Source organism: Nothobranchius furzeri, chromosome 2 (genome assembly GCF_043380555.1).
Source record: "Nothobranchius furzeri strain GRZ-AD chromosome 2, NfurGRZ-RIMD1, whole genome shotgun sequence".
NCBI lineage: Eukaryota > Metazoa > Chordata > Actinopteri > Cyprinodontiformes > Nothobranchiidae > Nothobranchius > Nothobranchius furzeri.
Window position 1 is genome coordinate 66,639,216 of NC_091742.1, and position 15,492 is coordinate 66,654,707.

The following is a 15,492-nucleotide window of genomic DNA, read 5'->3' on the forward strand; positions in this document are numbered from 1 at the left end:
AACTCACCATGAAAGTCCTGTCTGTGAGGTAGGATGTGAGCCATCTATGTACAGCACCAGAGAGGCCGATCTGTTGTAAACGAGTTAAAAGAATAGTGTGGTCTACTGTATCGAAGGCAGCACTTAGATCCAGTAGAACCAACACTGTCAACTTCTGTTTATCATAATTTACTCTAAAATAATTTAAAATCTTCAGAAGGGCTGTCTCGGTGCTGTGGTTCACCCTAAAACCAGACTGAAATTTCTCTAGGACATTATTAGTGTTTATAAAATCATTTAGTTGATTTAAAACCAACTTTTCTAAAATTTTGCTTAAAAATGGTAAGTTGGATACCGGTCGATAATTGTTTAAGTCATTAAAATCTAAATTGCTCTTCTTCAACAGAGGCCTCACCACTGCCCTTTTAAAGGCAGCAGGAAAGACCCCCGTCTGAAGTGAGCAATTCATCATGGTTAAAATCTCATCACTAAAAGATCCATAAAATTGTTTAAAGAATGAAGTTGGAATTGGGTCCAGAACACATGTGATGGGTCTCACTGAGGAGAAAACTTTATCAAGAGTCTCAGCTTCTACCAGGACAAAGCTGTCCAGCGTTTCCTCTGGTATAGACACACATCCAGATTTATCTAAGACCTTATTACTTATGGAGGATAAAATATTCCGTCTGATGGTGTCTACCTTCCCTTTGAAGTGGGCTGCAAACTCCTCACAGAGTGCATTTGAGGGTGTTTGGAGTGAGTGAATTGGAGGTACGGTTTAAAATGTTGTTTATGGTGGAAAAAAGGATTTTGGGATTGTGTTTGTTGTCTAGAATGAGTTTGGAAAGGTATGCGTGTCTTGAATTTCTCACTGCGTTATTATATGATTTAAGTAGCTCTGTATATATTTGATGATTTATAGTTGTTTTGTTCTTTCTCCATCTCCGCTCTGCAACCCTGCAATTTCTCTTTAGTTTCTTTAGATTTTCATTTCTCCACGGTGAAGCACGTTTTGAATAAAAACTTTTTATTTTAAGTGGAGCGAGCAGGTCCAGAGCGAATTTCAGTCTACTGTTAAAATCATTGACAGTAAAATCACAAGAGGCAGTTACCGGAGTGGGAGGGATCTTTCTAAAAACTTCAAGAAAACCTGCAGCCACTTCAGGGGTGAGATGACGCTTCCTTACAGTTCTCACAGAGGGTTCCAGCTGGATAAAACTGGTGATGCTAAAAAATACACCGTAGTGATCAGATACAGCCAAATCAATAACAGAGGACACACTGGTGGACAGGCCACACGTGATGACCAAGTCCAGGGTGTGTCTGGACCAGAAGTCATTTAAAGACATACGTAACTGCTGTGATGTCTAAATCTGACTCTGTTGCAGAGAAAGGTGAACTTGAAGGTGTATTTCCAAAGGACTGCAGTCCAAGGCTAAACAACTCCGAGGCTAACCTGGAGCTACATTCACACCCAGGTCACCGTCGACACCTTCATGGCTTTCACCAAATGTATGTTGGATCTGGTGAACGTATGTAAATGTCTCTCTTTAGGTTTGTGCCTTTGTGACTGACTTTTGGATGCCTTGTGGCTCTATACATTTCTCTGCTCTTGGTAGTTGAGAGCACAGTTGGAGTACGTAAAGTCAGTAACTTCTGGCTAACATCTACTACTTTGCAGCTCTTTGTCGGCAGGTGCAATATCATCCGGCCAGCTGCTAAAAGGGGCGTTTTGATTTGTAAACGGGAACGCCCCCTTCTTCTTATTCGCTCCTGAAATGTTACTTCACCTCCGATGTTTCAAAATAAGATATTTTCTCCGCTCAGCAATCTGTTCCCTGTCTTTTTAAAACACAGTTATTGATCATATGTGCTCACCCGGCCCTCCACGTTCTTTGAACCTGAACCTGCGTTTAAGTCCCGCCTCCTGCTTTATCCACAGTTTATACAAATATTAGGAATTAACTCAAAATGGAAGACTGTCAATAAGGCGGGACACACTTTCTCCTCTACTTCGGACTGTCTCTCAGCGGCTTTCATTTTGCCATGGCGGTGCGACATGATCAATTAGTGTAGACTTTTATTTTGACAAACTTGGCAGGGAAAATAATGATTTTTGATGCCCATTCTAATTGGTTATACAGTAACCCCCATTAAGGCGTTTCTGTACCCCAAGCAGAAACGTCCAACGGCTGGCTGGGCCCTGCTCGGCTGGTGACAAATTACAAATGCTGGTGCAGCAGTGTTTGCTGCAAGCTCATATTTGATTGGCTCTGGAACCATGAAGGTGGGACAGACAGAACAAAGACTTTGGCCATTTTAAAAGGAGAAAAACTGGCAACCCCCAGTCAGCTGAGAAGGAAATCTGTCTCAATGCAACCTTCCTCTCAACATTATTGAGGCATTAGACTGTTTAGGGCAGGGGTGTCAAACATACGGCCCGCGGGCCAGATCCGGCCTGCAAACGGGTTAACTCTGGCCTGCGAGACGGTTGTGTAAACTTTATTTTCATACTTTACAATGTAGAGTGAAAATAAACTTCTTTGTGAGCAAGTTCTCTGTAATGAGTAAAAATAAAACAAAGCTGCGCTCAATGCTCACACAAGAACTTGAATCACATCCTGAAGTTGGCTGCTACTCAGGATGTGACTTCTGATGTTGATGGGCTAATGAAAGCTAAAAGATGTAAAGTAAAATGAGTCAAATATACTTTAAGTCCTGCATGAAACTGATCTAGCCATGTGATATGTAAGCTCTTTGAATCACTAAGGAATGTTTTTTTAATTTATTTTTAATTTTTTTTTCCAAATTTTCAAGTACACTTCAGGTGTTGTACTTGTACTATTTTGGATACACTGTCCTCAGGCTCCAGCCTTGTTTTATACTGATTGTATTAAAACAAAGAAAACAATCTGAAGTTGTTTTTAATTTACCGGTCTGGCCCACTTGGGACTAGATTTCCCTCAATGTGGCCCCTGAGCTAAAATGAGTTTGACACCCCTGGTTTAGGGAATATTTCACTGTAAATATATTACTTATGTTACTGTTAAATGAGCAGCCTAGGTCAGTAATAAGTTAGTGCTTTCAAAGTTGGCTCAGTACAGACCTGAAAGCTTTTTAAAATTATTAGTACAAAAATCAAGTCAGAGCCGCATGTACTGCGTGGTTATACTATCACGTGACAAGCATGCAACTGTCAAGTTTCATGGGAGAGTTAAAGCAGAACCTGGATATCGTGCCATGTTGGTTTAAAAATAAAAGCAAGTACTGAAACATGTACAAAAAACGCTAACATATATTGTTAATAAACCATTCTGTTTTCCATTTTAATACGTATTCTTTTAATTATGCTAAAAATATTACTCTGGACAAATAATTTTTGGAAAAATACAAATTCATTAGTTTTATTTTGAAAAAGTAAACCGGAAATCACTTTGACACATTTTACTTGACAGTAAAAACTGCCACTGACTGGTATCAGTCCAGTTTTGTGGGCTTTTCGGGTGTTTACAACGTTTATTCACTTGGACGTCAGATGGCAACAACCTCGGTAAACATTGTATGTAAGATTTTTCGGGCCAACGAACATGTTGTCTTGTAAAAAGTTTTTTGATTGGCGCTAGCTGACACTAGAGTTAGCTTTCAGGAGCGGTACGGAAACGAGAGAGTTCTGGTTCTTAGCTCTTTAGCAGTGAAGTTCACTGACCCTCGGCTACATGGCAATTTAGGACTGGGCCGTAAAGTTCACCTGGACTGCTGCTTTATTTAAAATGTCCCATCTTGATTCGGACGTCACCACTCCGCTTCTCCGTGACGATGCAAACAGGTGAGTTTGGACTATCAGGAGGGAGGTGTTTCTACTGTGTTTGTGAATCACAATTTCTTGTGTTTCTACTGAGATGTTTACTTTTTTGTCTTGTCGTAGTGATGACTTCCAGGATGGGGACTACAGGAGCCGGTGGAGGTCAATCCGAGTCATGTACTTCACCATGTTCCTCAGCAGTGTAGGTGAGGACCTACCTCACCAGTTCAGTGTTTTTCTTTACGTAACGGCGGTTGACGCAGCTGCTATAAGCGCGTGCACACACCTGTGAAGCAGTCCCACCCACCTGGTGCAGAAGCGGAAGGACATGGATATTTAGCTGAAATCAGAAAGTATTTGAATAAGTGTAAATTTTGAGGATAAAGTCTATAATAGAGTATTTTAAGGATGTTGTTTGAATAAAGAATTAAAGCATATGTCTAAGTACATGACACAAATGATGTTAATCACGGATAGTGCATCGTTGGATTTTTATGACTGGCATATATAATAGTTTACTGGATCATTAATACGGAGTATATACTTCACACACTCTGGGATGTTTTTGTTGATAAAGTTTCTGATCAGGGCTGCATGATGGAGCGCTGTTGCCACGCAGCAAGAAGGTTGCAGGTACAAATCCCAGCTGCAGCCTTCTGCATGGAGCATGTTCTCTCATGCATGCATGGGTTTTCTCCTGGTGCTCTAGTTTCCTCCCACAGACTAAAAAAACACTAAAGACTGAAGCAGTGGTGGATCTAGCACTTTTCTGACTATGGGCCATCAAGGGGCCAAGTATAGCCACTTTCACATCTGGGTAATATGTGTGTTTCTTTTCTGAGGTGACTCTTTTTTTCACCCCTCTTGCTTGGCAGACCGACTGGGACTGAAGTGACACTACAGACCGATTGGTCGGCTGAAATTCAAGTCTACCGCCTCCAATTTGCGAGTAGAATCAGCCTGCAGGGGCTTCCTGCATGCGCGATTCATTATCATTCTGGAGGCTGTGGAGTAAACTGAGGACACACACAGCAGTATCAGTGAGAGAACAAGGAGCATATTAATAACATGTGGTTCAGTCTCCAAAAGCAACACAACCCACACCTGCTTTTGTTTATCTTATTGGAGAGGACACCACAGACTTTTTTTTGTTCAACTTTTGCGCCATCCATACGAGCCTTAACCAACGCCACTCAGCCCCGACCGTACTGACCCAGATGTGAAAGTGGCTTATTAGTACAACATCTTGCACACAATTTCACACTAGAAATTACTATACGGAGCATTAGTGCCACTAATGTTGTTTAGACTTGGAATTGCATCCACCTATAATCTAGTCATCGTGCAAAGGACAGATGAGTCAAAGGACAGGGGCACTTCAGGGATCCACTCAGGCCCTGTCCACACGTAGCCGGGGATCTGCCAAAACGTAGATATTTTTCTACGTTTTGGCCTGTCATCCACACGAAAACAGACTTTTTTCACACGAAAATGGATCTTTTTAAAAACTCCGGCCAAAGTGAAGATCTGCGTTTTCTCCGTTTTGGGTGTCTGCGTGTGGACAGACAAAACCGGAGGTTTAAAGTCTGCAACGTCACTTTCTGCGACAAAAAAATGCTGACATCACGTGTGCGACCTGTGTTTACACTAGCCGACAGCATGGATGCCCTCAGAGCTGCGCTCGCTTTATCAATTGTCCAAGCGCTTTTTGCTTGTTTGTTTTTGCAAGCGGAATTACTGCTCCTTGCGGAAGACCACAGACGAAGGACGAGGTTAAGAACGGGGGAAGTACTGCCGCCTACAGGTCTGGCATGTCCTTAACAACGTATTTATCCGGGTACGTGTGGACAGAGTTTTTGTTTTAAACGAGGTGGTGTGGATGCAAGTTTTTGGAGGGGCGGATATTCGTTTTAAAAAAAAATCTGGCTACGTGTGGACTAGGCCTCAGATTTCAGCAGGGGCTGATGCCTGTAGCCCCGCCCCTAGAACCACTCTTGTCCAGGATGTCCCCGTCTCTCACCAGATGAAAGTTGGAGTTAGGCACCATCTCCTGGTGTCACTACTGATGAATAAGTGGTAAAATAATGAATGAGTGAAGTTCTTGATTAGTGTGCAATTTCAAACATTAAGCTTGAACAGAAATATGATAAAATTTGACTTTAAAGGACAGTCAAACAAAGGTCCAAGGGCTGATTTAAACATAAAATGGAGAAATTGCCTAATTAAAATATCTCTTTATGATCTTTATGTTGAGTTTAAATATGAATTCATGTTAAAAATACATGATAAGGCAAAACAAGGGACAAAGAAGAACCATTTTCAGCTTTTAGGTTGGCGAATAAGAAAAGGCAACAACAAAGATCTCTGGAAGATTTAACAGAATGGTGAGCAAGGACAGGATTGGTAATTTGTCTGAGGAAAACTGTGTTTGCCTAATCATAACATTTGGAGAAATATGAATATGATGAATTTCGGACTGCAATTAGGATTTTGAATGACTTTAGAAGAAAAGAGAAACCAGACACAGGAAAGGTGTGGTGTGTATCACCAGTAACACGTTCAGCATTAAAACGTGTTCCAGAAAACATTTGATTGAATGGGGGAGTGGGATAAATGTAGGTGTTTAAATGGAAAAATACATTTCTAATCTAATTTCTTGCATTAAGATGCAAATTGACAAAGGAAGTGAATTTTTAACCACTTTTGGATAATTATCATGTCTTTGCGTTACCGTTACATTTACACTAACTTATTGAAAAGTTATAGCAAAGAAAAAAAATGTTAAAGCAGAGAGATGCAGAAATAATTAGCACAATGTCTGAGTTTTTGTTTGTGTGTTTGCATATAAATTGAGCAGTGTTCCTCGTTGTGCTCTGGGTAAAAGAAAATGAAAAGAAACTCAACTTTACACCAATAATCTCTAAACCGGCTTTTTTCATGTTTTAGTCCTAAAGTTATAATGAATGATTCTTATGTGTGTAGCGATACATGTAGATTTACATCTATATTTATCAAATGTGGTGGGGACTTAGCTTGTCTTCGTTGTTTATAATTTTATATTAAGTAACTCGGGGTACCACCCAGTTTTGTCTGTGTGAACTGGGACACTGGATTTAATATTTATTCTCAATGTAATCGGTCTCAAAGTTAACACCACATTTTAATCCAAAGGTTGAATTCTTGACAGAATGCTCCGATTCGTCTTCGTCTTCGTCTTCCTCCGATTATTCCCGAGAATTGCTAGACAATGATCAGGCGTTATTTACATTTTGTGAATTTGTTACAAAATCAGTTAAGACCAAACACATTTAGAGTTTCATGCATGAGAGTAAGTAGATGGATAAACCCAAGGCTTTATGGCAGTGCTATGATACACTGATGGTGACACATAGGGTTATAGTAAATATTAGGAATAATTTTTGTAAGGAGAGCAAGTGAATGTGTGTGTGTGTGTGTGTGTGTGTGTGTGTTCGTGTGGCTCGTTATGGCAGAAGAAGAAAGGGGATCTTGAGGGCTAAACGTGAATTTCGGATCAAAATAAAAACATGCCATAAAAGAAATGGACTAATCTGAATTCACTAATCGGGCTTAGCTCAAAAGTCAGCCAGATGAGATGCTTCACAGACCTTTTTCTGTCACTAAAGAGGTGTCCTGAGGGAGCTGGTTCAGCCGGGTCCAGAAGTTTGAATGTGGCCTTCAGGGGCCGTAGGACCTTTTGGCACCTCAGCTTAGGTCAACGGCATCTGTGTTATGTAGGAGGTGTTCCCCCGTAGTGGCTTGACTCAAGGTTCCTTCACTTCTGCTGCACCAAAAATGTGGAATTCAGAGCGCGAGTCCAAATTATCAAAACAGATGCTGATCAGAAAAACTGCTCCAAATTAGTTTGAACTCTTAATGTGAAAACTCGACAGGACCAAGCTGACTTCCGGTTTTATGTTGGAAGTCAAACAAAACAAAACGGAACTGCTTCTAAGTTTTACCGTAACTTTTGAGAGCTAATTACTTGACAACTGTAAAGCGCCGGGTTCTGCTAGGCCAGATGGAAACAGCTGCAGGGATGTGCTTAAGGCGTCCTTTGTTCTTGAACTCCGCCACAAGGTTCGGATGGGTGCTTATATAACCTTTTGGGTGCGCCCACCTGTATCTTACTCAAACACCACTGGAGGCCACTGTGGCTCCACCAAATAAACTACCTTGTCCAAGATGAAAATCTACCATCACAATTTAACACAGTTATTCATATAACCTCAAAAGTACTACTTTAGCATCAACGTATTGCTTTCAACAGGAAAGAATAAAATTCATGCCTTAAAACTGAACAGTTTTACATTAGCATGAATTTTAACTGGAGAAACACCAAATGACAGAGGTTTAACATGAAAGGAAACACAAAACAAACAGTTTAGGTCCGTGGCTGATAAGATTTTAACTTGGAGCACCTTGATTTCTATTTTAAGGGTGAACAACCTAAACACCTTCTTTGATTATAGATAAACAGAAAAACACCAAGGCTTTGATAAAGGCGAGATCCTGGAATCTTCCAGAATGACCCTTGAGAAGTTTTACGAGCACCCGGCCTGGGGGAAGAGTCAGTTATTGGCAGGTTGAAGTAAGACAGACCAAGTCCTGATATTGTCCGGCTTAACAAGTCACTTGGTAAAATTTACATTCCTGGGAGAAAATGTAGGAGTTAACCAGAATGCCCAGCTGCGGGCCAGTTTCAAATTCCCCTCTTTATTTCCTTCTGCTGAATGTGAAAGAACCCTTTGTGTGACAGTGTTATGGTTATTTTCCGTGTAAACCCATACAAAGTTAATCTGAGGATATAAAATGTGGATTTCCGCTACATGTGTGATTGAAATCTTTAAAAGTGTTTAAATTTTTAAGGAAACTGAATGATTTCTGCTCCTGGAGTCTAACTCTGGTCATGAAGCTCACTGATCATCTGTGTTCTACTTCCTGTTAGGTTTCACTATCGTCATCACATCACTGTGGCCCTATTTGGAAAAGGTATGAACCGCTCACCATTTCACCTTTTCTATGGTTCCAGTTGGTGTCATGAAGCGGTTGCATCCAGCTTCTTAATAAGAGGAGTGATTCTGCAAACATGTTTGGTTACGGGTCAAACACGAGAGGGAAGTTTAAAAAAAGCTAAGTTTGATTAAAAATAAATGGTGCAAATTAGGGCTGCAACAACGAATCGATAAATTCGATGAAAATCGATTACTAAAAGCGTTGGCAACGAATTGCGTCATCGATTCGTTGTGTCACACAACTCTTCCAAAAGCGCCCCCCCCCCCCTTCCCGTGTTGTCAGGCATTCAAGTATTGAGTATATTTACTGCATATTACAGTAAAATATTCTGTATGTGACCACATTATGGTGATCCTTGGGTCGTGATGATGGAGCCCTTGAATATTGTTGCCCAGGGTACAACAAAGTGTTAATCTGGCCCTGGTTCCGCCGTCACATTCCCGCAGAAACTGGTTGATCACACCGTGGCCAGACTACTAGCATGTGGTTTTACAACCACAATGTCCTCGGAAGCAAAAACGCTTTTAAAAGGGAGGGAGGAGTCCTAACTGTTGCTGCAGGCGTGTTGTGTGTGAGTGCAGTTATATACTGGTTAATATATTTTTGGGTTCAGTTGCTTTCATGTGGCCTAATGTGAGTCTATTTGGGATCATTGGAATGATCAGCAGCATTTCTTGATGTGACTTTATGGCAGTTGCCCAGGGCATCATCGCAAGGAGGATGGCATTCATTTACTTTTGTTTTATTTGGTATTTTTTCAGTCATTTTTGGAAATAGTGATCAATTTTGATTAATTCACAGCCTATGTTTAATTACATTTAAAATAAATGTCAACAGATGAGATCAAACAAAACAGATGAGAATTGCCCTTAAGCTGTTTAACTTGGACCAAGCATTTTAGGTCACAGATAGATGTAGCTTAGGGTCTCTGTCTATACACCTTATAAGACAATTTAGGTGATGGCATGTTGTTTTTCTGCTATTGAACTGTTTTCTAATAATGTTGTGTTAAATAAAGTGAAGGAAGGAGAGAAATAACGTTTCCCTAGCAGTTTTTAAAAATTTCCCCATGTAATCCGATTAATCGATTAATCGTGTCGAGACCCCATCCGATTAATCGATTATCCAAATAATCGTTTGTTGCAGCCCTAGTGCAAATAAAAGTCTCTAATAGTGACTCCGAAAAGCACATCTTACTAAATGTGAATTACAATAATAACTAGAGGGGTTACATCTTCTGTAGTTTCCCGCTGCTTTAAGGTTTTTATTGGCTTTAAGGTGGACAGCAGTGCCGACGCCAGCTTCCTGGGCTGGATGGTAGCAGCCTACAGTCTGGGTCAGATGGTGGCTTCACCTCTCTTCGGTTTGTGGTCCAATCACCGGCTGCGCCGGGAGCCGCTGGTCTGCTCCATCTTCATCAACCTGGCGGCGAACATCTACTACGCCTACGCCTACCTGCCCAGGACCAACAACAAGTACCACATGCTCTTGTCCAGAGCCTTCGTGGGCTTCGGCGCAGGTGCAGTTCTGGAAGAACCAAATCTGTGTCATGGTTATTATACACACGGGTCTAAAGTCAAGTTCTGATCTTGGTGCTGCAGGTAATGTTGCTGTGGCGAGGTCATACATTGCTGGAGCGACATCACTAAAGGAGCGGACTGGTGCCATGGCCAACATGAGTGCCTGTCAGGCTCTGGGCTTCATCCTTGGACCCGGTACTTTACCCAGTACCGCTCAAAACGAGTTTCACCCGAGTTCACTCAAAAACTAATTCATTTATGTTGTAGCTCTTCAGGCGTGTCTGTCGTTCATCGGTGAAAAAGGCGTCACAGTGAACGTCATCGACCTGCAGCTGAACATGTACACTACACCGGCCTTACTGGCTGCTGCGTTTGGCCTCATCAACATCCTGCTGGTTCTGCTGGTGTTTAAGTCAGTGCTCTGTTACGGCCTTTCGAGTGTCCGTGTGTGTTTCTAGTTCAGATAACATTGCTGTCAGTTCCACTGAGTCTTCATAGATCAGAGAACGTTTCTTTATTTCAGGAGGAAGTTGCTTCTCAGGGTTTTTTTTTTTTTAATGAAACCACCATCAGTGTTCCCCTTACGTCTAGAGCGCTTTCATTGCAGATTTGGGTTAATTGTCTTTTTTTTTCAGGAAAAATAAAAAATGTGATGAAATGCTAAAAAAATACATTTTCAAATAGCAGAATTTCTGATTTTATTATTAGAAAAAGGCACCATCTTCTGATAACGCATGGGTTTAACTAGTGTTTATGGCATTAAAATCCAGCCTTTAAGAGCACATTTTGCCAATTTGAGATCATTGTTGTTTTCATGCTCAGATCTTGTTCTGCTCTCTCAAACATCATTTCTTGCATACAAATATGTCTCACTTGCTCTCAAATGCACTTTTCTGCTCTTAAATGTCTCGGTCTGAACTTTTAGCCTCTTCTCTCTGCGGTCCTAAAACCTGCTCAACCAGGTGTTTCCTGCTCTCCTGCGCTGAAGACGATCCTGTCATCCAGCCAATAGGAAGCCAGATAAGATGCTGACCAATGAGGTCATCGTTATCTTTTGGGCGTGCTAGCCGACTACCCCATAAAACAAAGCTTGCTGTGGTTTGGACACAGATGAAGGACCAAGTTAAGGACAGTTACTGCCCGCCACGCCTAAGGCATGTTTTTTTTACCAAAGACCCTGATGATTTGGAGAACTACTGCCACCTACAGGCTTGGCATGCTTATGAATGTGCTTCACAAAACACTGGATTTATTTAATTTTTTGCTAAAAAATAAGGTGGTGTGCATCCAGGTTTTGTCCCCTAGATGTGCGGGGAAGGATATTCGGTTTTACAAAATCCTGGCTATGCGTGTACACGGCCTTGGAAAAAGTTTGGCACCCTACACACACCCCAAACCCACGCACTTTTTGGGTGTGACAAGCTCATTGGTCAGCATTGTTTTTGGCTTCCCATTGGCTGAATGGCAGGACCGTCTTGCTTCAACTCAAGAGCACAGAGAAAAAGTCTGAGCGTACCAGCATAGGAGCTCTAACTCCAGAGGGGGATGTTTGGATTAATTTAAGAGAAGAAAGGGGATTTTGAGCACGACTTGAGAGAGAGCAGATTGAGATCGGAGCGTGAAAACGACAATTATTAATCACAAATCGATCAAATACACGCTTGATTAAAGGCAGGATGTTAATCCTAAAATTGTAGGTAATCAGATTTTCAGAAATCTAAACTTTAATGAGCGCCTTCTGGAAATGACCAAGAGAAAGTACATTACCTTAAAACAGTGTCTGTTTTTAGATGTTTTTGTGTGCTCAAGTGTGTGTGTGTGTGTGTCTTGCCACCAGAGAACATTCCGTGGATGAAGAAGGAAGGAACGTCCAGTCCATCAACTACTCCTCAGAAGGTACCTGTGGTTGTAGTTTATTTATTATGCTGATGTAGTTGAGAGCCAGATGCTGAAGGTAATCTCCAAAAAAATTACTAAAAAATCTCGTTTTACACACCGTTAAGAGGGGAGACCTAGTGTTGGATATTAGGAAACAGAGATGGTTGCGGTCAGCTTGAATGAAGGAGAGCAATAATTCCCCTAAATCTAGTCTACTTTTATATCTCAGCGCTACTAAATACGTCCCTTCACATGTCAGACGTGTGCCTCTCTCCTCGCAGACAGAGTCAGTCTCCTTGATGAAACGGAAGAATCCATCGACCACTTTGCCGTTCTGATCTCCAACGTCCTGTTCTTCACCATCATGTTTATCTTTGCCGTGTTTGAAACGTAGGTTTTGATTGAAAACTTTTCTACATCACCTGAGTCGGAGGCCAGCCTCCCCTCTGTCCTCCTCCGTTTGGGTAAAGCTCTGACTGTCTCCGATCAGAATCGCCACTCCTTTGTCCATGGACATGTTCGCCTGGACCAGGAAGGAAGCCGTGCTGTACAACGGCATCATCATGTGTGGCATCGGCTTTCAGTCCATCCTGGTGTTTCTGGCTGTGAAAGCAGCCTCTCAAAGGTAACATCTGCGTGGTGTTTTGCTCCCTGAGTGTATCTCGGGTTTTCCTGAGCGACGTTAAAGACCGTTTGTTTTTTTCTTCAAGGTTTGGGGATCGCCCCGTGTTGCTCGTAGGCTTCTCCGTTATTCTCTGTGGCTTTGTGGTTCTGCTGCCGTGGGGAAATCATTTCCCTAAGATCCAGTGGGCAGGTATTTAGCATTTCTAATTGGTTAGTTATTAATATTAATTAAGGGTCCTATATAATGCTAAATTACACTTTTCAGAGCTATGCTAGGCTCACGTATGATAATATATTACTGTTTGCACTATGGAGACGTCATTTTTTCTGAAACATATTTTCTCAACCTGTAAAAAAGACACGTGGATCGGATGAATTTCCGCCTCCACCTATGTGTATTCCGCCCATTTCATGATGTAACCCTAGATTCCCAGCAAAGCATCATGGGCCACAAAGAAGAAGAAAGCAGCTTTGGCACCACTCACTACCACCAAACTTTACGACCTTTCAGCTAGCAGTTAGCGTTTTAGTTTTACTCGCAACTTTGGTCTATCTATCGGGTAGTTTAAGGTCTTTTCACACGCTATTAAAAGTGCAGACTAGATGGGAAAGAAAGAAATTCTTAACTGCTTGCGACTCATGGAAAGCGGGCATTACTGGACCTTTCCACTAGATGCATAAGCGTTGCGTAATGTCTGCGAAGCATAGCACGTGGCACTTGGCCGCTATTATAGTTGCATTATAGGTGTGTCTTCGCTGGCGGTGAAGCAGATTTGGGATGCATCCCAGAAGCATAAGGACGCATTACTCGGCTAAATTTACGCTTTGTGTTGATTTTTGCCGCGCTACTCTTCCAGACGTGTCGGGCTCATCATTTCAGATCGGGCCAGGCGGGAATTCACAACGCGAAAGCTGTGTAAAACATTCAGAAACTTTCAAAATAAAAGCCAGAACAGAAATCATACCCCAGACCTAATTGGATACATGCTGCCGTCCTTCTGCTTTCTTGTTATTGTGTGAACTGCTAAAATCGTGTGTGGCCTTCCAGTTCCCTGGTCCTACCAGGACAAGGTTCGTGGAACGCTTTAGCGGCCGTTTGAGGAGAAATTGTGTATTTGGATACGCAACCATTGGAAAGCTGGGCTTAGTGATTACAGTCCAGGGGATGAGCGTACAGGTTATGCACCTCCTGGATGGATGGGAGCAGAACGTGATGGCACAAACCTGTCCCATCCAGCCGTAACTGGGCGGCTCAGCAGAGGATCTCCAGCTGAAAGCAGAATCCACGTATGAAGCCAACAACCACTTTGGCAATGTTTTTGATGAGGAAGCAACAATAAAACATGATCAAACACCTGATTTTGCATAATGTAGGACCTTTAAGATGAAGTCACTTCTCAACTTTACTGGTTCTAGTATCGTCAGCAGAGTTAAAAACTAATTGATTTTCTTTTTAAATCAAAATGCAGATCTGAGAAACAACTCACTGGTCAGTCGCCTGTCTGAAATCTCATTAGCTGCCAACAACTCCTCGGAGCCAACGGGCTGCCCTTATGAGCAGACCTGGTGTCAGTACACACCTGCCATACACCTCGCTCAGTACATCTCATCAGACATCCTGATCGGGGTGGGTTACCCAGCATGCAACGTGATGTCCTACACCCTGTATTCCAAAATCCTTGGACCAAAGCCTCAGGTAGAAGACTTAAGTGGAACTCATCAGGTTGTTTTCAGCCTTTCTAAATGTTCTTGACCATTGATGTGTCCTTTGGTGTTTTCAGGGTGTGTACATGGGCTGGTTGACGGCCTCGGGGAGCGCAGCCAGAACACTGGGCCCTGTCTTTGTCTCTCACGTCTACACGCTTCTTGGGCCTCGTTGGGCATTTAGTCTCATCTGCGGCATGGTGGTGGGAGCCATCGTCCTCCTGACCTCCTTTTACAGCCGACTCATCGCCTTTTCTGTTCGCCACGGACGCGTCGTAGAGTAAATACCGTTCCCATCGTGGAAACTAAAAGCACTGATTTGCTGCTGATGGATCTGACTAAACTGTTTCTTACTTTACAAAAGGAAACTGGCTAAATAATAATTTGAAACTCAGGGTTTTAATCTTAAATCTCAACAGTAACAGCGGTGGATTACCGTATTTCTCATGACTCATCCTGAGACGGTTGCACAAAGAGAGAGCCCTGCACTGAACCTCTCCTGTCATGACACAGTTGGTACAAACCTACTTCAGCATATCAAAAGTGATGTTCTACAAAATAAAAGTATGTTTCCTGTTTCTTTTAACAGTTCTACCTGTTGTTGTTTAAAACAACAAGTTTTATTAACCTTAAATTATTCAGAAAGTGATTTCTGGTTGTTTACTGTCACTGAATGATGCATTAAATTTTAATGTGACCTTCATTATCAATGCATAATGTTTCATTTACTCGGATAACAAATGCAATTTGAGAAATATTCAGAAACACCGCACTTAATACACAGCACCCTAGCATGCAAGCTACATAATCTTTCAATGTTCACAACGCATATATTCTTAAATATATGCATTTTTATAACAAAATCTTACCACATATTGTTACTCTGTCAAGTGATTAGGTTAAATTGTAGGTAGTGCTAAATATTTCAGCTAGCTAGACTTGAAAAGCAGA

The 15,492-nt window shown here is 41.9% G+C and overlaps 1 protein-coding gene across 1 annotated transcript; it reads left to right on the forward strand.

Moving 5' to 3' along the window:
• The first annotated feature begins 3,444 nt into the window (after positions 1-3,444).
• mfsd8 (major facilitator superfamily domain containing 8) lies at positions 3,445-15,046 on the forward strand. The gene is made up of 12 exons (XM_015942289.3): positions 3,445-3,805; positions 3,905-3,987; positions 8,748-8,791; positions 10,094-10,334; positions 10,417-10,530; positions 10,603-10,747; positions 12,173-12,231; positions 12,495-12,603; positions 12,704-12,838; positions 12,924-13,027; positions 14,307-14,533; positions 14,619-15,046. Exons 1-12 carry the CDS (start codon positions 3,750-3,752, stop codon positions 14,823-14,825), a joined length of 1,524 nt encoding a protein of 507 aa, XP_015797775.1. The 5' UTR covers positions 3,445-3,749; the 3' UTR covers positions 14,826-15,046.
• The last annotated feature ends 446 nt before the right edge of the window (positions 15,047-15,492 follow it).

Coding starts and splice junctions, on each gene's coding strand:
- mfsd8 (XM_015942289.3), top strand. CDS start 3,750: ATGTCCCATCTTGATTCGGACGTCACCACTCCGCTTCTCCGTGACGAT. Junction 10,335..10,416: donor CTTCGTGGGCTTCGGCGCAG/GTGCAGTTCTGG, acceptor TTGGTGCTGCAG/GTAATGTTGCTGTGGCGAGG. Junction 10,748..12,172: donor CTGGTTCTGCTGGTGTTTAA/GTCAGTGCTCTG, acceptor TCTTGCCACCAG/AGAACATTCCGTGGATGAAG.